This window comes from Pteronotus mesoamericanus, unplaced genomic scaffold, assembly GCF_021234165.1.
Source record: "Pteronotus mesoamericanus isolate MK-2021 breed Mesoamerican mustached bat unplaced genomic scaffold, CSHL_Meso_final contig_101, whole genome shotgun sequence".
Taxonomy (NCBI): Eukaryota; Metazoa; Chordata; class Mammalia; order Chiroptera; family Mormoopidae; genus Pteronotus; species Pteronotus mesoamericanus.
Window position 1 is genome coordinate 4,462,165 of NW_026555001.1, and position 23,961 is coordinate 4,486,125.

The 23,961-nt window shown below is 34.2% G+C and overlaps 1 protein-coding gene across 3 annotated transcripts in view; it reads right to left on the bottom strand.

The window, feature by feature from the left end:
• EML4 (EMAP like 4) overlaps positions 1-23,961 on the bottom strand; it is a 135,304-nt gene that overhangs the window by 37,111 nt on the left and 74,232 nt on the right. The window contains exons 4-12 of one of the 3 annotated variants that reach the window (XM_054567322.1): positions 22,683-22,856; positions 20,584-20,712; positions 19,855-19,880; positions 15,148-15,198; positions 8,581-8,704; positions 7,165-7,314; positions 4,285-4,354; positions 3,036-3,146; positions 1,126-1,221 (exon numbers count right to left, since the gene is read on the bottom strand). In XM_054567322.1, the coding sequence (XP_054423297.1) occupies positions 1,126-1,221; positions 3,036-3,146; positions 4,285-4,354; positions 7,165-7,314; positions 8,581-8,704; positions 15,148-15,198; positions 19,855-19,880; positions 20,584-20,712; positions 22,683-22,856 (931 nt within the window). The remainder of the gene's footprint in view (positions 1-1,125; positions 1,222-3,035; positions 3,147-4,284; positions 4,355-7,164; positions 7,315-8,580; positions 8,705-15,147; positions 15,199-19,854; positions 19,881-20,583; positions 20,713-22,682; positions 22,857-23,961) is intronic. The other 2 variants (XM_054567330.1, XM_054567338.1) reach the window with 2 other exon arrangements.

Genomic DNA, 23,961 nt, shown 5'->3' on the forward strand with positions numbered 1-23,961 from the left:
ATCGGTATCTTCATTTATATTTTTAATTTATTTTTATTTTTTCATTTTTATTGAATTTATTGGGATGACATTGATTAACAAAAATTACATAGGTTTCAGGTGCACATTTCCGCCACACATCATCTGTCCACTGTACTGTGTGCTCACCACCCCAAAGCGGGTCTCCGTCCATCACCATTTATCCCCCTAACCTTCCGCCACAACCCCCGCCTCAGCAATCACCACACTATTTTCCATGTCCATGAGTTCTTCATATTTTTTAAAGTCTAAGTTTTCCTGACATCTTATATTCCTCTCCAGCACAAGCAAGTCTACTCTATTTCTTTCAAAAGATTAACTTACATTATTTGGAAAACATAACCTCTTTTCAACCAATAAGCTGAAAGCTGGAAGCTTATACAGAACAGAACTGCTGAGACAGAGAGAGCGCGACGCGCAGCTGAAGAGGAATGTGATGTTATTTAAGAGTACAGCAAATATGTCATAGGCTTTTTTTAGTTATCTTGTCACTCTGAATCCCTTTGAAAGCCTGTCAGAGTGAGGCCATTTCTGACCCATGTGAATGCAGCTGCAATGCTAACCTTACATTCCTTTTTTACAAGTTACAGCCTATCCACACAAAAAATCACCACTATTCAGTAACAATTATAAAATATGCTGTAATAATCCAACAAAGATAATTAAGACCAAAAAATTTATCATTACACATGCTTTTCAGTTACATCAGCTGTACTCCCATGAATGAAATTTCCCTTTAGATGTTTAAAGTTTTAAAGAGTGAATGAAATAACACATTTTGTTTAGAAAGTAGTAGTTGAATAGTATTCAGCATTAATTTTGAGATTAGACATCCATCTACTTTGCATTTCAGTAGCACAATCTGTCTGAAATATCACTAATATTTTATCTTAAGAAAACCATAAGAATGGTGTTCTTAATACCATAAAATGATGACAAAGCAGTAAATCTGATGAATTTGAAATTTCAAATTTGAAAATTTGAATTTTCTGATGAAGGCCAGTTGGTAAGCTCTTGCCAATTAAGGATATGCAATATGCTTCTAAAAATCTGCAAAACAAATAATGTATTCCCAAAAGGTAGTAATCGAAAAAATTCTGGACTTACCTTTATTTCCGCTGCTTTTGACTTTCTCTGCCAGTCCCACACAGTAAGCATATGCTCATTGGAGTCATCGATCACACACAAATGAACACCCGAATCCTTAAGAAAAGTCAATAAAAGGCATTTAAAAATTTTCAGATAAGGCTGACTTTCTACGAACAAATACTGTATTTTTGAAACTGCCAATATTAAGATAATCTAAAATCTTTTAACTTACAATTCTTTGAAATATACTGAATATACTAAGATTGTATTTTCTTTAGAAATATAATATTCTTTTAAATATTTTCTTTTTAAAATTTTTTTCCCTAAGTTGATTTCTACTTGCCATCCAGCCACTTCTTTTATTCAGAGATAGCAAATAATTCATTTTGTGGATCCCTAGTCTCTCCTGCATCTTATGTTTCCCTTTTGCCTTCTTGTATTTAAAGTATATTCCCTTGAAGTAGGAGTGAAAAGTACATAATTTTATAACTTTGCTCCTCAGTTTTGATAGTTTGATGGAAAAAGCTAAAATTAATGGCTATTTTAAAGTTTTCCAATTTCAGCTTTCCATAATATACATTAATATGAATAAACAAAATAAACAAAAGCATAACTAAATTCCTTTCTACTTATTTTTCCAAAATGATTTTCATTCACATCATTTAAGTCTCCCAGTGTAAGAAAAGCAACTGTGGATGATATTTACAAGTTATTTTTCTCCTACTGGCATTTGCAGCATATGTCTTAGATGTCCATGGAACAAAGAAATACTGTGGTGAAGAGGAGAGGTACCAAGGAAGGGCAGAGCTTACTCTCTTCTGTTGGTCTTTGTTTAGCCTGTACTGGAATGACTACCTAACCTAGGAAAAGTGAGAGTAGGAGGCCATCCAAGATAGTCTTAATGTTGCAACAATGCTATCAATAAGATGACAACAGTCCCTGCTATAGATTTTAGCAGGGAGAAAAAAAAATAATGAAAGTATTTCTTTTCTGTCCTTTTATCTCCCTTTCTAAATGCCTTTCTCCCAATTCCTGACTCATCTGGCTCTTAACATTCAGAACCTTCAAGCTAGCAAAGTTGCTATATCCACCCAAATTTATCTTTCTGTCTTAAAAATGTCCCTTCCTCCTCCATGTCCCACAAAACTTCCATTATCCAGAATACAGCTGCTGACAGCTAAGAATTGAAGAGAAGATATGAATATATAAATATATTCTGAAGTATAAATAAGACCCAATAAAATCTGGAGAAATATTTATATTTGAAATAAAATATTACAGATCCTAAAATATAGGTGTCCCATATACTTGATAATCATTACATATAATTCAGGAGTAAACAGAATGTTTAAATGAGTAAAATTCTGTTTTATTTTCCCCTCATAAAAAAGCGTCAATGGTTAGGTAAGAATGCTAAGCACTGAATTTTAAACTTGTGTTGTTATCAATTCAGAACCAAGGTAATTCATGACTTCAGTGAACACAAAGGTCTGATTGTTTCTCTTGCTCCAACATGACATTAAGAAAAGACAATGTTTGTGCATATTCGGCCAAGTTTTGTGTCTGTGAATTTTCTAAATAAAGCAGAGTGCTTCATCATTCAAACTAAACAAAAGCACATCTTGTTGCTTGTTTTAATTTTACAATGCTATGCATGTATTCCTCTAATGATTCCTGATATTATACTAGAATTCTATTTTAGGATAGAACAAAATTAAGTATAATTAAGTGTAATATCTTGGATCCTAGCTAAACCAAAGTACTTCAGTATTTAGGTTAAAATTCTGGCTAATATCTCATGTTTTAATTCAGAGTTATCACTTTCTGTGAACACACACACACACACACACACACACACACACACACAACTGAGCTTAACTTCAACTTCTTTGTCCCACTTGCTTACTTCTTTAAAAATTGTTACTTACTGCTTTTGAAAAATCCAGGCATCCTACTCCACGTTCAAAAGTTCCAAGTCCAATAATTTGCAGTGTGGATAGACTAACTGAATCCCACACTCTGACATGGGGTTGCAGAGGCTGCAAAAACAAGGGGAAAAACTCAAGACAGCAGGACTAATTGGTACATAGGTAGATGCCAGTAAGTACCACTACAGCACAGAACTGCTTGCTATCTTTAAAAATTAACAGGGGTGAATAAATATCTAATAAAAATAGCTACTACACTTAGATATGCCCCCAAAGAATCCTGAGCAGGTATTTTCCCCTCACACCATGATAATAAGCATATAATAATGATAAGAGTAGCAGCAGCAGATGATCTGAGTATTTTCTAAGTGCCATACACAATCTAAGTATATCACATGTATTAATTCATTTAATCATCAAAATTCTATGAGCTACGTACTATTACAATCACCATTTAACAGGTAAGAAAACTGAGACAGAGATTTAAATAACGTGCCCAAAGTTACATAGCTATTGAAATGTGGAGTCAGGATTCTAACCCAGGAAAATCTGCTCTGGATACGTTGCTTTTACAGCACTACCTTTATTTCTGGGAAAATAATACTTTTAAAAATTAGCGTTCAATAAATTGCTAAGCAAAGAGTTCTTAAAACAGAATCTGGAACTGGAAGGGGTCTTACAAGTATTCCAATATAACCCCTCCAACTCCTTTTCAGTGAAGCCAGAGAATGCCATGAGTACAGTCATATACTCCTAATCACTCACCACTAATTTTCACCGCTGATCCTTACATATAAGGGATTTGTTATTTAAGCCTATTTAGTATTATTGAATAGTAACTAAAAATTTTTAAGTCCTATCAGTGCTACTAATATATAAAATCAAGGGGTCCTTCAATTTAGAGAAACTGCAGTACCACTGGCATGCACTGATAACATATTCTATGTAAAAAAAAAAAAAAAAAAAAAAAAAAAAAAAAAATCAGTAACAATCTTATCGGTCCTCCCATTTTATTAAGTAAATAGTTTCCTTAGGGAGAACACTTGTTTTTTAGGAAAAAAATATTTGAATAGTATGATTCTCTTTTGTTTTTTGGAAAGTTCTTATATTCTAGTATTTTTTTCCTTGCTTATACTAGATCTTAGTTAAGTTTTAGAAGAACAAAAATGAGATATAATAAAAGGTACCATCGATTCTAGTCTAACAGCAATGTCACTAGGTACAAAAGGTATAAAACTGTACCACTCACCCTTCCATCTTTATCCACTCCAGCTATCTGTCCAGTTGCAATCCTAATTTTGTCAGGGTGTACAGCAAGGCTAAAAAGCAGTATTAACAATTTTAAATACAGGAAGGGCATGTGAAACAGCAGAAGTATCAACACTTTTAAAGTAGTTTTTTTAATCATTAAAAAAAATCTCACCCTGTTTTCTTTAACAAATCAAATAAACATCAAGTATCAAAAGCTTTGTTTTCTAAGTTTTCAGCTGTACTTCTTTCTTTGTTAAACTTGAGACAAATTAATCAAACACTAAATTTGAAGAAAATATTCACAATCGTGATATAATAAATTAAACTGTTTTCTTTTTTCTTTTCTTTCCCTTTTTCTCCTACCTCCCTCTACCTGGCTTCCTCTCTGGTAATCACCATGTTGTTGTCTATGTCTAAGAGGCTGGTTTTTGTTTGTTTGTTTTTGCTTTAATCCCTTCACCTAAACTGTTTTTTACTCAAGTTCCTTTCAAGTCTTGCACCTATGGTCATATACATGTTCACATGGTCTTCTGACAATAAAGATGCAACATTACATTGTAATTTTAATCTATTAAAACATAAGCATTTTTCCATTTTGCTACATAACCCATATATATTAACCTATCAGGTCTTCCGTTATATCTACTTGTCTACAAAGGAACACAATGGCGAACATCTTCATGCCTAGTGCCTCCAACCTTTTAGTTAGCTCTTAAGGCTAAAAACTCTTATGGCTCAAAATCTGGGGGCAAGAAACTTTTTTTTTTCCTGGCTGCTCACTGTTTATGGGGTAAGAAACTTTTAAGTACAAATGGATAATAGTACAGTAATATGCCCACATTCCCCATGATAAATATATTAGTAACTAACAAAAATTTTAAAAAGATGTCTTCATGTCTGTATCTAGAATCTTTCTCTATCCTGCAACTGAGGGGCAAGCTCAACTTGAGAATATATATTTTTGTTCTTGGTATGAGTTGCTCATTGCTTTCCAGAAGAATAATATCGGTTTAAATGATCATAAGAAATAAGAATGTTTTAAAAGTTTCACTATAATTTCCCCAAATTAAGAATTGTATCTTTTAAGGTGTTCTGATAATCTGACTAGTATAAATGATAGCTTGTTTTAATTTCTTTGATTACTAAGGAGGCCAGAGTTTTTTAATGTTTCTTTGATACTATTTCTTCTTACTAGATAGTTTATGTCCTTTATTCAGGTTGACCACATTAAAAGTAACTAAAATCCAATACATTAACATTTGCAGTATCTTTTTTAAAAAAGATCGATTATTTATTTATTTATTTATTTATTTTCAGAGAGAGGGGCAGGGAGAGAAAAAGAGAGAGAGAGAGAGAGAGAGAGACATCAGTGTGTGGTTGCCTCTTGCATGCCCCCAACCAGGGACCCCAGCCCACAACCCAGGCATGTGCCCTGACGGAATCAAACCAGCAACCTTTAGGTTTGCAGGCCAGTGCTCAGTCCACTAACAGCAGCCAGGGCTGGAATATCTTTTAAAATGCGTTTTAAAACAGTATAATTTCTGGAGTTCCTGTCAAAATGGTAGAATAGGTAAACGCTGTGCTCACCTCCTCCTGTGACCACATCAAGATCACCACTAAATTACTACAGAACCATCACCCTTGAGAGCCATCTGAAGGCTACCTGAACGGAACTCCTGTAACTAAGGATATAAAGCAGCAGCTGTGCCCAGGCTGCTTATTGACAATTACAGTTTCTAGTCAGAGACACACACAAGTAAAATTTCTGGATTAGGCTATACAACTGAATGGTTCAAATGTTAAAGCTATAAAAAGACATACTGAGAAAAAAGTCTTTCCTCCTCTGCCCCATCTTAATCAGTTTCTTCTAATTATTAATTCTGGGAATTTTTTACATATGTGGAAGCCAAGATGAATATTTATTTCGCACCGCCCTTTTACACATGGTGAAACACTGTGCACATTTTCCTGTTCTTTGAGCTTTGTAATTTGGAGTATATATTAGAGGTCTTTTCATATCAATATGAGTAAAGAGCTTCCTCATGCTTTTCTTAGTAACTGCATAGTAACCTATGGGTGCATTATAATTTCACTAGTCCCCAGCTAAATAATATTGAGGCTGTTTCCAATTTTTACTATCACAAACATGTTGTAATAAATAATTCTGTACATGTTATTCTTCCAGTGTAAAAGGCAGTATTTCAATCTTTAAAAGTTTAACAGTATCTATATAATATTCTAATAGTCATATATTAATTTTTTCTGATATAGTTACAAGAATAGTATGAACATAGAGAAGCTTTTAAAATGTTGGAAAGTATTACATTTAAGCAATAAACTACTGAACTTAATTACAAAGTAGCAAAATTATTTGAGTGATTTTAAAACATGCCTAAGCATTTAAAAGTTCTCACGTTTTTTACAGTTTGACCCCCTATGGGATACTTACGATCCCTGTTCAATTATGATTTCTTTCTCCCAAAATTAAAATCAAGTCCAAAAATTTATCTTCATAGGCTTAATCCTCAATAAATATTTAGTAACTAATATTCACTCTCAGATATCTTTAAAAGTCCAGTGTGCCCAACATAAACTTGATACTACTGGCCCGAAGAAAAGGGTTATAGAAGATCTGAGAAAGCAGAAGAGGTTCCAATTGAGATTTATAGGTGTTTTACGGCTGCAGATATCACACCAACTATTTTGGAGGCCTGTAAGTCCTTTTTTCTTTTCAAAATATGTTTCACACAACGTCCATAATATCCTTAAATTCTGAGTGCTCTATAAGAAATTTCCAATAAAACCAAATATTTTTTAAAAACCCAAAAACAAAAAACGGCATGAAATTAAAAATCAAGCAATGTTAAATGATACCAACCATTTCACACAGTCTGTATGACCCAGGTAGTGTCGTTGAGTTCTCTCTTCATAATTAAATAGCACTACTACTGATGCTATGAAATAAACTATTTCCCCGGTAGGAAGAAGGTAAACATTAGCTCGACAGTCTTTTCCTCGATAACCGTATCTTAAAAGAAGAGTCAAGTTTTTTAACAAATATAATTTTCAAGGTGTTAAATTAAATAGTCAAGGATACTTAAGGGAATCAGAAAGGTATACTGTAAAGAAGACTGGACCCAACTCAAAAACTCCTATCTGCCAATGTGTTTGAATCTTAGTTCCCCCATTCACCAAATACATACTGAGTTCCTGATGTGTCAGGCACAGAGCTAAACATACAACCAATGTGAGGCTTGTGTCCCTGGAGTTTATGCTCTGGCAAAAATGATAAAAATGAAGGCCAATTATATTGTTAGAAATGGTGGAAAGAAAAATCAGAGGATGCTAGAGGAATCATATTGTAAAAGTAGGACCTAGTTTAAATGGAGAGAAAAACAGGGATCAAAAGAAGGGCTATCTGAGGAAGCAACATTTATGCTCAACCTAAATGATAAAGTCAGAGATAACCAGGCAGTATGGTAGGCAGAGTGTCTACTAAAAAGTTCGGTAGGGAGAGCGTCTATTAAAACAAAATTTTTTAAAAAGTTGATTTTAGAGAGAAAGAGGAAGGGGGTGGAGAGGGTGGAGGAGAGACAGAGACACAGACATGCACACACATACCAATTTGTTGTCCCACTTATTTATGCATTCACTGGTTGATTCTTGTATGTGCCCTGACTGGGAATTAAACCCACAGCCTTGGCTTATCAGGACGATGCCATAATCAACTTAGCTCCCGGCCAGGGCGAGAGCCCCATTTTACAGTCATTTCTTTAAAAAGTCTGGCTGAGAACAGAAGCTAATTCTGGAATTAAAAGCAACCTTGTTAATTTGAGCTCTTAATAATTCACGTTATTTCACAGGTTACAAAATTCTTAAACTGATGTTTTCTTATTTAATTCTCACAAGAGGTCTGTGAGGTAGGGGTTATTAACCCCTTTATAAATGAAGAAAGTCAGGTTCACTTGCAGTTAAGTGGCAGAGAAAAATTCAAACCTTAGTCTTCCAATTCTAGTCCAATGCCTTTTCTACTGCATCACAAATACCTGCTGTGATGATAACAAACTGCTTGCCCTATTTAAAAACTTTAATTCTGTGGATTTTAATTGCTAATAGCAAAAATATATAAACTATGTGATAGGATCAGAGCTGACATCTTATCTTTTTACTTTCTCAAGTGGCAATTATACTTACTACTTTTACTTTTCTGGGATAAAAATCATTTTGGTAGAGGTTAGGTAAACTTTTTTCTTAAACAAAGCAATACATTTCCAGTCATGGTAGAAAAGGATACGCCCACTCCAGTTTGAGCTTCTCTGGAGGCAGTTCTGTTCTGATGTCATCATAGTTGTCAACATCAGAAGGAAAACACATTGTGATTGGCCGACCTCGCATAAACATTTTAACATATTCTCCTTCTGTTGAAACACAAGACAAAAATCAAATCAGATATCTTTTTTGAATAATCACAGAAAGTGGATTATTAATATGATGCAATAAAAATGATAAAAAAATAGCTACTTTGGAGTTCTAGTCTCATTATATAGTATCCCTGTGTAAAGATCTAGTCCAAAACATTGCAGGAAAAAACATTTAAGGTCATTTCCTTAAATGAGAATAACTATTTTCATAATTAAAATATAATTTATCTAAGTTGACACATTTCAACAAGACTGAGAAGGTTGAGGTAGAAAAATTAAAAAGAAAGTAATTTTGTCATGGAAGCTTCTCCAACAGGTGAAAAGAAGAGAGAGATTATCAGGGCTGACAACCACCATGTCTACCACACTACTTGATCAGCCTACTGACAGTTAATGACTTACATACCACAAGGAGAGGCGTCAAATACCCTCGTAAGTCAGGATAGGGCGGACACTAAGAGCTCTGCTACGCATGGCTGTGAGCAGGGCTGGGACGGAAAGAGGACCAATGTCCCTTACTTCACAGTTGTGCCTACAATCAGCCTTGGAACTAAGCAATTAAATTCAATAGTAATACACTAAGATTTTTAAAGACAGTGCTAGGAAACAATTTCTAATTAGCAGCATAGGTTCTAAACATCTTTTATTTACATAATCAATAGCTGTTTATAAGATCTGCAATAGTCTAAAACTAAAAATGTCAAAAAGACAACTCTAGAATCAAATCAATATTTATTATATGCCTTTTACAAATGGAAACAATACTTCACTTAAACAGATGAGATTGTGTCTTATGCCTTAAAAAAAGCAAAAAAACAACTCATCCCTGGCCCCAGTATTCCCACCTATATACAGATAGGCTTAATGAACGTTAATAGTGGTTATGAAATGGTTATAAAACAATCTAAAAGAGAAGGATAAAATAAGAGACTGATACAAAGCACAGGAAAGTGTCTAGCACCTGCCAACTTGTCTGGTGTAATGTGAAAACAGCATTAGAAACAGACTGAAAATGTGGTTGTTAACTGGAGGTTGATACGACCTTAGGACCTCTAATAATGACCTATGCTGCTAAAGAGAAGAGTACATAATTCATTAATTCATATAATGCAAACTATGAAAGAAGAAGGAAAGATACATTACTTTTCTCAATGTCTGCACAATGTCTGCAAAGTATTTCTTCAGAGTCAGATTTAAAAATTGTGCTTATTATGGGTGAGAAGTTCAAGTTATTTTTATTATTATTACTCACAGTGTGCTCAGCCTCTAAGATCTAAGAACAGGCTAACACCTCCCACACCATGATTTTAACACCACATGATGTATGTCTTGATTACTTCTGAATCTAAGAGTGGGCTCTGCTTCCTGATGATTTTTAGCATAGCTGAACTTTGATAACTAAATGGTTACCAGCTGCAACTATTTCCCTTCTGCAATGATCTTTATCTGTATCTCTTTGTCCTATTTTTTTAGTTTATTTTCTTATCGATGTGTATTTGTTTACAATTTTCACTTTTTTTTTTTTTTAGAACATAGCTTCTTAAAGGCAGATATCCTGTCCTCTGGAATCCTTTATCACAGAAGCTTATAGTAAGTGTTTTCTGAATGAAAAAATAAAACCTTTAATACATGCTTCTATGATCACGTAGAGGAGACTGTATGTCCAGCAAAGGGAACAGGTTAAGGATAGTATCAAAGACAAAAAAGCTCTCCTTTGCTAATAGGAGAATACTACACTGATTTCTCTATCAACTGTCAAGCAGCACAAGCAACTAAGTAAAAGCAAAGGAACTGCCTATCTACCTAGTGCTTGTCAACTTTCCTAATATAAGAAGGGCAATGCTTGTTAGGATAAAAATGCTTTCCCTGCCTGTAAACTGGCAGTACATATGTTGAAGGCCAAGTATGTAACCTAGGCACTACAAATAATTTCTGGGACTGAAAGGGAAGCAATCATGATAGTAGGAAGAACATGAGTTTTGGGAAAAAGACTGACTGGGACCCTTGCTAGCTGTGTGACTTGGCATCATTTTTCTAATACATAAGATACTACTATTCTCGGATTATAATTGATTAAAGAAGACATCATACTGTAAATTACAATATGAGATCCTTGACAAATATTACCTTCCCTTTGAGAAGGATTTTTGACCATTCTAAACACTCTCTAGGAATTGTGTATAATACAAGATTTAACACACCATAAGATCTCTTCATCAGCTTTGCAGTGACTGTCCTAAAAATAGTAAGTACAGGCAAATATGCTAGAATTCTGTTGATTCTGTCATGTGACACTTTAAAACAGTGGTCACAAGCACCTACAGGCTCAGGCAGGAAATGCAAACTGAGAGCAGTGAGAGAGCACAGGACGACTAGGGGTGGGAGAGGACTGGCAAACCCCATGCCCCATCTCAGGGAGGCGGCCGCTAGTCAACTCCATGGAAGATGTGGGCCCAGCGTTGCTAGATTTCCTCATTTTTCAAGAGAGTGGGGAAATTTATAATTTATTGTGAAATTTCCCAATTTTAAAGTGTTTACCCCTCTGCCAAAGGAAAAAAAAAAAAGGAAAATACCATGCAAAAACACACCTTTGGCTAGCACAGAGCACACAGGTCTCCAGTTTGCAACCTCTTTTTAAAAGAAGAAGACAGCCTTTACCTTGGGAATTAGGTAAATATATAAATGGAGAGGAGACTCTTTTATCCTCAATCATGATTAGTCAAATTCTCACTGCAGACTTTATTCTGAGGCTGTCACGCTTCTTCATCTTACAGTCAAAGGTCTTTACAGCTAATTTGCTTATTTTACCCCACTGCTTCTTTCTTTCTGGCTGTCCTCACTGTAATAAAGTACTGTGACAGTCAAGGGGATGGAATGGTCCATAGGATTGGGCAAAGAAGAGTATGATTTGTAATATTAAAACAAAGCCTAGTGGCCCAGAGAAAGAATGTGAGGGAAAGAAATTAGACTATCTTATAACAATTAATACACACAGTATAGGGCTATCAGTATGCAATAATAAAGCTGCTGCTTACTGAAATGTATTAACCTCAACATTTTATCTCCTACCTTTTGGGACTGAAAATTTTTGGGATTGAGAGGGAGGCTACACAACATAGTGGAGAGAACACAAGCTTAGTGATAAAGACTGACTGTGGTTTGTGGACTAGTTTATGCTCCAATAAAATATTCTTAATTGAATCTGATAATGACAGCTTAATTATAAAAGAAGAAATTCTGTGGGATACTGTTATAAAAATACTATTAGTTTTTCCAGACACACATAATGTTGGAAACAAATGAAATCTTAGAGCTCACCTACTCCAATTCTCTACTTTTACAGAAGGGGAAAAACCAAGGCTCAGAAAGGTCAAATGAGTTTTTAGACTATATTCCAAAATTTTGTCTATTATTCGGAACTTGGGAAGCATTTTCATTCTAAAACTATGTTCCATAGCCACACTGCCCAAAATGGCAGCCACTGGTTTTTGAACACTTGGGATGTGCCTAGTTTTAACTGAGATATGCTGTTAAGTGTAAAATACATACCAAATTTGGAAGGCTTAGTATAGAAAAAAGTAAAACATCCACTCAGCAATGATCTTTTATACTGATCATACAATGAAATGATAATTCTGGATGAATGACAGACTGGGTTAAATATATTACACTTAATCTTACCTGTGTTCTTTTTACTTTTTAAAATGTGACCACTAGGACATATTAAATTAGATATGTGTTATACATTATATTTCTATTAGACAGTACTGTTCAGGCAAGTGGTGAGGTCCTCAGGCTAATCCACAGAAGTCCAATTACCTGACAATAAAGCTTATTTATAATCCAAGTAATACTAGCTTGAGCTCTGAATGCAAACAGCAGGACACAGAAGAGGAGGAGGATGTTTCTGCTCTACTGTCTTTGCGAAGAGTGAATGCTAGTCAAAACTTTGAAACACTTGATGCTACACTTTCCTTTCTACGTCCTTCTCACACACCTCCTGGCCCTTCCTCTTAGGTCTCCTCGGTTTTGTTAACCTTCTGTGTCAGCATCTCCCCTAGGCAGTCCTGCCCCCAAAGTGCTCTAAGTTGTGAACTCATCTTCAAACTTTGTGAAACAGTTATCTCAGGTGTTCTGAGAACCGAAGTACTGCCAAAATGACTCCTACTGATGTACATAACTGACTACTAAAGTTGTTTATACATTTAAAAGATGCTTACCAAAATTTACTAATCTTTCACAGGTTTTAAGAAAGTGAAAGGAAAACTTCAGGCAGGGTGGAAAAGGAAGTTAGAAATGGGCAACTCTGCTGCGGGATCAGTTCCGCCAGTTCTTTTTTTCACACCTTGCCCTATTTCTGGATTTAGAAATTAAAAAAACAAAGCAACAATAACAAAAAACAGCCTTTCAAAGGCAACAGCAGAGCTTCCAGGGTTTGGACCATGTCTCTACTTATTTGTATAATGGGTACTACTGCTTGTAGAAAACCTTCTAAACTTTGATAATGCGTATACATTAAAGCATCTTTCTCCTCAAATTTTTCACTTTCAGAATTAACTTTTTTAAAAAAACTTACAATTTTAGAACTAAAGAGCCCATCAAAACTGGAATTTGCATTTTACCTTGAACTAAAATGTAGCTGTTGTGTGATGCTACCTAATTCTAGCAAACAAACAGAAGATGAAAGAATCTTTACTTAGTTTGAGCTTTTTCTCTGATATTAACAATTCTACCCCTCCAAATCAGAGAACTAAACAGACTTGTAAACAAGATATTAGAAATATTAATTATAATCTTACAGTAGCAAGGGACAAAGAACATTTTAGGCAGGCTAAAATCTTTTCTTAAAAACGATTTATTTTCAAACGTAAGATTTCAAATCCCAATTAATGACCCAGCTATACTGCAGTAATGATGTAATATTTTAAAATTCCAATGAAACAATGTAATCTGTAAGGGTCTTCGGACTTTGAACGAGGAATCTGATTTGTACTATCATAAAGTCTAACTGAAAAGTCTAACTGTAAAAATAGATTACAAAGAATGTAGATCCCCAAATTTAAAAAGGGAGAGTTGAATTAACAAGAATATAAACTAACCTAATTTTACAGATTAAAAAATTTCTAGTTGTAATGCTTGCCAAATATTATGCAGTTAGTTTTACTGGCTAGAACAAGAACCCAGGTCTGAACATTTTGACCAAGAACTAAACTACTACCTTAATTTTCTTTGTTCGACAGGCAGAGTTCTACCGGCTGGTAAATTTTACTGAATTCTTAATTACATGGGGGCAGGCAGGGAGTGTGCACAAGAAGATATAAAAGATGTGAACCTTGCCTCTTAGGAGCTTACAACAGAGACAGAACCAAGTCTTAAACAACTGCTAATCAACTCCTATACTAATTAGTGTAATAAGCCAACCTGCAGTTAACTACTTTTTTGAATCAAAACCTCCTTTAATCAGATTTCTCTTTGCTGTTTTGTTTACAACTGTGATTGTTATTAAATTACTTGAAAATATCAGCTATGGAAGTTTGCTTAAACATTTTAGATTATTTTTACTCCCTGGAAAAGTCTTTCTTTGGAAAAAGAGGAAAGAAGTATATTCCAACAATGTAAGACACAGGAAAATTTATTTTAAGCACTAAGTAAATGAAAAAAAGTTTCACTTCATCTGCATAGATCAAGTTGTATTTAATTTTTTTAAAGAAAGAAATTAAAAAAAAATAAACTTATGATGTTAAAATATTTATCCTTCTAGCTCTTTCTCAATTATAGTAGAGTCAGAAGCCCCCAGGGGAACAATAAAAACTTATATATGAAATTCTCATTAAACAGGATTAAAAAGAGGCTTCAGCTTTACCTTTAATGCTTTATTTCTTTAAACAACAACAACAACGAAACCCTGAGTCAAAGCAAAAGACAAAGATCTCATAAATCTGGGTAGTCAATATATGGGTGTTTGCTATATTATCTGCATACATTTTCAGAAAGATTAAAGTATCTCACAATCTTTAAAAAGTTTTAAAAGTGTTATTAAAGGAAATAATCAATAGAATATTTTTGGTGAAATTGTTCCTGAGGAAGCAATTATGAGTACAGTTCAGGAATGCGGTACATGATTTACTATGCCTTTTCTTGCAATCAGTATAGTACCTCTTTTTCTGTTAAGCTTAATCATTTTTCAAAGTGCTTCAGGAAAACAGTAATTGTTAGAGTGAGCAACACATTTTGGAGTCTAATTGCCTTTCTGGACAAAATGGATTTTAAACTATGCGATCTCAGTTAACTGATGGGCTTGTGGAATTAAGACTTTCTGCTTAATCACATTTTCTAATTCAGATTTTTTTAAACTTATGTCGATGGTTGTGAAAATACAGTATGGATGAAAAGTTTTTAACCAGAATAAAATACATATGTATACTAGGATATTCTCTTACTAAACGGCACATTTTCCATGTCCAAAGTGTAGTATGGGCTTTTTTTCTCAGCTAAAGAAAAGGAGAAAGGATTTAACACATATTATTACAAGTTGCAACAGTTTATATTTAAAAAATTGGACAGCCTTAAAATATATTTTAATCTAGAACAGTGTTAACAACATCATCAAGAAATAAGATCTTTGCTTTTATAGGGATTTTATAAAACCTTCAGCAGAGAACATGTGCCCTTTTGGGTCTCCTTTTAAAATACAGAAAATATTTGGCCCTGGCCAGACGGCTCAGTTGGTTGGAGGGTCTTTCCATATTCTACAAGGTTGGGAGTTCAACTCCCATTCAGAACAGATACCTAGGTTGAGGGTTCAATCCAGCAGGGGCGCTTACAGGAGGCAATTGATTGATGTTTTTCTCTTTTTCTCTCCCTTCCCTCTCTAAAATTGATAATAAAAAATATCCATGGATGAAAATTTTAAAAAAATAATGATAATTTTAAAAAATACAGAGAATACTTGGACAAGCCCAGAACCAGGGACATAAGTAATGTTTATACAGCCCATTTTAAAAGACCCAATACCTAAGTTTTATAAATTTTTAAAAAAATGTGATATTTGATTTTCTGCCTTTCCTGCTATTTACACTAAAATAGACTTCAAGTGAGCAGAGCACCCTTTGTCCTAAATTCTGAAACGGCAAAATTTTGGTTACCATCTCAGTAACAAGGAAAAATACTATCTGTAACTCAATTAAGGGCTTTTATCATTTTTTGGTCTGTTTCAAAATGCACACCCTCATAGCAGATGAGAATATACTCCCTCTCAATAGATAACAATATATAGATGGTATCAGTAGGACTGCTAGCCTATATACCCTATAGGTAAATTTTATTAGTTATTCTTTCTGACACAAGGCTCAGTTTGCACAGGTATGATCAGGTTTTTGGACAGAACATGCCTGGAGCCAACAGATCAGAGAAAAACACAAGGCACTGAATGAAAGCACCTGCATTCAAATTCTTTAAAATATAGATTAAAACATGTTAGTAAAGGAACGGGGTGGGGTGTTGGGGGGCTGTCCTCTGCTTTCTATTTGCTGCAAGAAAGAGCTTTTGAAAGTTTTTAAAGGGGCCCTCACAGTGCTGTCTAATGTAAGCCCAAATAAATATATGTGAGGAAACTGGGGTCCAAGGTCTCAGTCACAGGAAAAAAATTATGGGACGAACAATGTTTCCCTTTTTTTCATTTCTTTCAGCAAATGGAATTCTCCCCAACTTACACTTGTTTTTGATCATTATAGGATTCTGATTCTTTAAACTTTTGCAGTACAGGTCACTTCACCCCTATCTAGGTCTCACACTTACGCTCCTCCCACTGTACCACTTTGCTTCCCTTTCCTGAGTGAGGTGCCTCGTGAAGCTTCTGTTCCTTAGAATGAATCTGTATTTTATAAATGTAATGGTTAACAAATATGAAATTCTATGCACACTATGATCAGTGACCCCTTGCTTTTCCTTAACACAGCAAGAAAGCTCATGTCTCGGGATTCATGTACTTCCCGATTTCTTTCTTTTCTCCAGATAGGCATATATTTCACTCACTTCCCTCAGGAAGCTTAAATATCACTTTATCAGAAATGTGTTCCCTAACTACTCTCTATAAAATAATAGCTCTCCACTCTTCTCATTCTTTCCCAATATAACTTCCTGACATATTATTTATTATGTTTCCATGTAGAACATAAGTTCTACAAAGTTCAGACATTGGAACTGCTGAATCCCTGAGTGCCTACGACAGGTTCTGACAAAATATAAAGCACTCAATAAGTATTTGTTAAATGAATGAATGTTTAAAATGTGTATCTGGTAATAAAAAAAATACATCAGAGCTGAAACAGCTTTTAAAATGACAAGATTAGAGTTTTCTTTCTCCAATATTGTAAATCATTTTATATTTTACATGATTAGATTATCTGAACTGTTTGGCTACAACTAATTACCAAAGGATTTTAGAAATATGTACTTCAAAATGACTTGTAAAATATTTTTCATCTGAAGCCATTTTTAGACAGGTATCTAGGTAGCTAGTAAGAAATAGTCAATTATGTCTCAATTTTCTAAGATATAATAATTATTCTTCCCTCTAAACATACCTGTAGTTAGGATATTACTGCACTGATTTGATAGTTAAGCAAGAATGAATCTAATCCTAGAGCAGTGAAACCCATTATACGATGATCGTGATTTGGTGACCGATGAGTTCCCTTTTCCTCAATTAAGCAGATTTCTCTCCAGTAGGGTCTGAGTCATGCAGGTTCTCAACATGATCAGACAATTAATTATGTGCTAATTCTTTTTTTTTTAAAAGATTTTATTTATTTATTCTTAGGAGGTGGGGGAGGGAGAAAGAAAGAGAGGGAAAGAAACATCGGTGTGCGAGAGATGTGCCCTGACTGGGAATCAAACCCCTTTTGGTTTGCAGACTAGCACTCAATCCACTGAGCCACACCAGCCATGGCAATTACGTGATAATTCTAAACTGCGTAAGTTTAAGATGCTATGATGGAGAAATGATAAAAGATTATTCAAGCTTCAAAAAAACCCCAAAAACAACACAACCCCAAAACAGGAACATGCAGTAACTTGAGGACATTCAGGTTCTGCCCTAAAATTAGGACATGTGACATTTATTTTCCATATTTCAAAAGTGTCATATACTTGATAACTATTATAAGGATGGGCTTACAAGTTGTACTCATCTTGTTTATTACAAAATTTGTCAAATTATTATCTATTTTCCCCAATAGAAAATTTTATAAAAATGCTTATTGTATCCCAAGTCAGCTTAAAAAACTTCCTAATCAGTAAGTTACCAAATGATTAGTATTGTACTTGAACCTAACTGCTACATTTAACAATAAATAGTCCCACAGTAGAACTTATTCAGTTTAACTAGATATGCTAAGTCTTTGTTTCTCTTGAGATGGGAGCAGAATCTACCAGAAAAAGGGAGAAGAGTATAAAAAGGGGTTAGGCTTCTGGGATTTGAGTGTAGATAAAGATCTAAGTCAGTTAAGAGCCTCTTTTTAGTGGTATAACCTGTCCTTCCACCCACACCTAGCCTCAGAATTTGCCCTGTGTACATCCCATTCTACCTCATACTGCTTTCACTCAGGTTTGCCTTCCTTCTGTTCTAGTGCTGATCAGCAGTTTACAGATCTTCTACTCTGCTGTGGCCACAGGACACAGGCCTTCAAGGTAAAGTTTTCCCTGCTACCTCTCACCTAAATACACCAAATATAAACAGGTTTCTTCCCAAATCAAAGCAGGTGGTTTGAGGCATGTCAGACTTGTCATTGTTTAAAACAAAAACAAAAACACAAAAAACAGAAAATAACTGAAGAAATCAATAAATCATATTTTTGAAAAGATTGTTAACAAATGACATGTATTTTGGATTAATATCTAAAGGAGAAGTAAATGTGTTGTGAAATATGCTACACAAATGAAGGTCATCTATTTAATGGTCATCTTTTCCTCTCTAGACATTTGAGTGCAAGGATTTACAGCCAGATTCATATGCTAACAACTAAACTTTAGTTAAGTTTAGTAAACTTTACTTGGTACTATGTCCAGGTACTATGTTTAAACACTTTATTATCTTTGAGGGTTTATTATTGTCTCAATTATAGATGAGAAAACTTAAGATGATGAAGTTATCTCAAGGTTACACAGCTACGTAATGGAGAATCCAGTCTCTGGACTCCAAAATACATGTGTCTAAACATGTACACTATTTTGCTTGCTACATAGTAGGTTAAGTCTTATAGACAACTCAAGTGTAACTGTCTAAAACCAAACTCTTACACTTTTCCATACATCTACTCTTCCCTCAAATATTCCTTATTTTAGTAGGTGCCTCTTACCTAGCTGCTCAAGCTTTAGCCTTCATAAATTCTCCTCTGTTCCTTATTTCTTCCACCCTACCTATTCCCAAACCATCTAAAATCCATTCATTTCTTTCCACAGACTATGCCTCAAGTTGCCTCTCACACATCCCCATCTGGGGACCTGGCCTGCAATCCAGGCATGTGCCCTGATTGGGAATCAAACAAGTGACCTTTAGGTTTGCAGGTCAGCGCTCAATCCACAAAGCCACATGAGCCAGGGCAAAATTTATCAATTTTTTAAATGGTTTTTCTAAGTACAATTTTTATTGTTTTTAAAGAAGTAACTTCCTTTTAGTATTTTATACCTCTTTGCAATGATGTACTTATTTCTACTGTTGACCTTGAACCTTCAGAACTCACAGACATAAGGTGGATTTTTAGAGAAGTAGTTGGACTCACTAGTTCAAATTACCATACTGGTATTTCTTTTATTAAACGGAAAGTCAGGCAGTATAAATACTGAAAAGCCAGATAAAGAGATCTAGGAGAAATTAACTCAGAAGGTGACTGACTACATAGCTTATTCTTACCTTGGATGTTTTTTCCCCCACAGGTTGACATTTTTGCTGGTTGAGATAAAAGTGACCTATCTTTCAATAAAAGTCAGGCATTTCCTTAAATGACTATAGTGACACACTTCTCTTTAATTACTATGTGCTGATAAAGTACATGTAATGAAAGTAGTTAATATTCTTACCAACTGGCAAAAATTTAACTGATATAGAAAAGCAACATAAATATTTTTTAACAGGATTTTTAATTTACCTTGGTTGATGATGACATCTTTATGCCTACAAAAGAAATCCAAAGATGATTATTTTATAATTGTATTTGGCTGACCATTATTAGAACCACCTGAAGAACTGTAAAAGCTTCAGTGCTTAGATCATACCCCAGATAAATCTCTAGAAGTGAAATTCGGGCATCAGCATTTTACAAAGCTTCTCACTGGTCTCAACCACTAATATATACTATTTTATAAAACAATGGATATTTCATAAAATCAACTAAATGGTGAAAGCATTAGAAACAACTTATTAAAAATACTCAAATCTTAGGGGATCATTAGATTTACCATTTGAGTTGAGGAGCATTTACATGAAAATTTATCCTTTTTTAGAACACTTTAAAGAAAAAATACACAGATGAAAAAAGATAAATTCTAATACAGGTTTTTATTTTTTTCATTGAATTTACTGGGGTGACAATGGCTAATAAAATTATATCGGTTTCCGGTGTACAGGTCTGTATCCTCTGCACATCGTATTGTGTTCACACCCCACGTCAGGTCTTCTTCCATCACCACTTATCCTGCCTGCACCCTCCCTGGCCTCCCCAGCCTTCCTTCCTCTCCAGCAATCACCATATTGTTGTGTCTATAACACAGGTTTTCTTTTCTTTTTTTTTAATTCAAACAAGGAACTTAGTTGTACATGCAAGCATGATAGTTACAGAATTAATTTTCAGATATAACTGAGAAACTAAAATACTTACTTGTCTGTATTTTTTATAACTTTTGATATTAATTTTGATGTTGAAACTGCCTTTAATAATTTATTACGACTATCATCTGAATTTTCCCATGAATTATGTGACTTCTCAGCCGTTGGTGGTCGTTTTATGCTGGAAGAAACATATTAATTTCTTAGAGAAAAATTCTGTAAATAGCAATGACATGTAATTGACAGTTTATATAGAACACAAAAGCAGCAATTAACATTTCCTTAAAGCTAATCCAGAAAAGAGAAGGAAGGATTAGTTGAAAGGTTCTGCCTGGATGAGTGAAGGAGTTAAGCAAGGCAATTACTAAGCCTGTGTCATAGTTTTCACTATTATTCAGATTTATTGAAAAAAAATTACTTGATTTTTTAAAAACCTGTTTTTTTAATATTTGTTTAAATCTCCAAGTAGCTAGCATTATTTCCCACAGTTTGTGAAATTGTGTGAATTTGTGGGGGGGGGGGGAACCTGTACTTTTTCATAAGTCATTATAAAGCTGCTATTTTCATTTTTATGGTCTCATTATAGATAGTACAAATGACAATTTCTAAAAAAAACTGTAGGACCGAAAGTAAAACTCTTGTTTACATCTTTTAGAGACAATTTTACCCATGACAGAAATAAACACAATGTAATACAAGAATGTTGTATTATCAACACTAATTTCATTTATTTGTAACTGAAATTTTTTGACTTATAAATGAATTTTTGGATGCATTGCTAAGTATCCTATAACTCATCCAGTCTTCAAGACTTCTCGCAATAGCATATCCAAAGAGCAGTTTAGAATGGCAAGCACATTTCCAAGAGACCTTAATAAGCTGAAAAAAAGATCTGGGACAAAGAAGATACCAAGTCATATCAGAACCTTTAAGAAATTGATTATAAAAACAGGCCACCTTTAACCACACACACTTCAAAGATGCATAACATTAATAAGCTATATCCAAGAGAAACTCCACATGAGACCAGGCAGAAGAATTTGTGTGAGAAACACAGACAAAGCATTTTTAAAATGTTAAACATGCATCAGTCAAGTGAAGGATTTTTTTGTTTTCCCAAATTTCCATTAGTGATTTGAAGCAAAATATTAAACAGGTCAAATAAAAAAAACATTATAAATCTTTTAGGAATAGTTGTCATTTATTTTACCAAAATTCTAGCCAGTTCTGGGAATGGTTTAATATATTCCTAAGATTTCCAAGTAACAGTATGATAAAATACAAGGGTAGGCAAAAGTAGGTTTACAGTTGTGAGTACGCAAAAGTTTATTCTTATATCATTATTTATTAATTATTGTTATATTTTCCCTATGAACACCTGTAAACCTACTTTTGCCCACCCCATACAACTATACCTGATCATAAAGCTGAAATCAGCATTTCTAGAGCTGGTCTAATTATTTGATTACAAGGCAGCTGTAGCACTGAACTCCCAGCATGCAGGTTCAGATGCCCAATTCAGGGTTACACACATTGTTAGAATGTTTCTCCATTCTCCCCCTCTCATAACTTTAAACTACTAATTATTACAGACACAGAGAGAAGCCCTCAAGCAAGCCTTTAGCATAGAAAAGACCAAGTGAAATGGATTCATTTCTGTACTCAAGCAAGAACTTATCCTCCTAAAACCCAAAACTAAAACTGAGATGCAGTCACAAGAAGAACCATTTGTTGAGAGGGGTCCTTGAAAATCGAAGGTTGTAATGATGCCAAAATGTGGACAGGATAATTACATATTGTAATTTTCTATCCATGGGGAGAAACTTATGTATGGTTATTTATACATAATTTTAAAATATTCTGTAATTTTAATTTTATTAGAAAAATGTCTGGGTTTTAGAGTAGGTTATTTCTGCCTTTCTTTCATCAAACTGTTTAAAACAGTTTTCCCCCAAGTTTTAACTGAGAAATTTTGATCTTAAATCTTCATTTCCCAATGTGCTAAAATAAAGATTATAGAAACAAAGAAGGAAAAATAAAAGCCGTCAGGCTTTCTCTTGGAATCCATGGATAGTCAGCTTTTTCTCATGTCATAGAATTTAGGTATCATTACAACCATTCCCTAGCTCTGAACTCAGGGACAGTTAAAACCTTTTGGTGGGAGTAGAATTCTTGCTTTCTTGAGTTTGTCTGGGTATTTGGAGAGGCTGTGCAGAGGGCTGGGGAGAAGGTGATGCTCGAATTTGTGGACTTTGATCATTAGAATGAGATTCCTCTTTTTTTTCTCTCTGTCCTTGTGGTTTTTCTTTCTTTTTTTCTGTACCACTGTAAAATAAAGTATAACATGGAACAACACAAATTTAAACAAAAAAGATATATCAAATGATGGGAAAAGTGATTGTTATATAATTCAAAATCCTAAATCATATAGTTAATACAATTTACATTGCTTTCCTTCAATAATGAAGATGTTTCTTTGAAAATTCTGGAAGCTATTAAAAATCTTTAGTGAAGAATTTAAGAATAAATAGAGTAATATATCTGTGAAGGTTGTCTGTTTGGACCAAAATGACCTCCAAGGCATTTGCCATCTTAGCAGATTTGGGGGGACCATTGAAGATCTGACTTCAACTTACCCAAATGGGAGCACTAGTGACACTCTCCATTACCTCTGTAATACATACTGACACCCAAAGCACACTGAATGACCATGTTTAGTAATTCTTTAATTCCCATTTCTTCTGTATACTTCTACTCCTGCTGGCTGAGTTTTAAACTTACCAAAGGTCCACTGCGTTTCCCCCCCCCCCCCAATTTGTTTTTACCAGTTATATTTGTTATTTTAATTGTAATTAAATACAAAGAAAACAGACAAAATATACATAGACAAGAGATCTGAAATTTCTATGAACACTAAGTTAAATGCTCTGGAAGACTCCATAAAAATGAGTTGCTAAAAAACTTGCCCTTAAGTTTTGTGTAGGTGAGGCAATTATAAAAGATCATGGGGAAAAAAATCATAGTGCAAGACATGGGTTCTAATTCATGTTGTTTAGCTAGAGTTTTAAATTTCTTTGTTTTAAAAAATGAAACTAAAAATTATAAAAAATGGTTTATGGGTCTATTTTATACAAGATAATAGGGAATCTAATGAGACACATAGAAAGTGGTGGGAGGCTCATTGAAATTGACAAATAAATATATGTGAATATAGTTCATGTTAAAATAAACTATGTATAAATTCTTGTGATTCTGCACTCTGACTCTTGATTAATGAAGCACCTGCCATTCCCAATCACATGGGATAAGAATCTGTATATTGCGCACTTTGACAATACTATAAAACAGAATCAACAGCTTGAATTCCAAAGTTGAAAAGGTAGGAAACTATCAACTATCTACACATGTTAATCAAAAAACACTTTGTAAT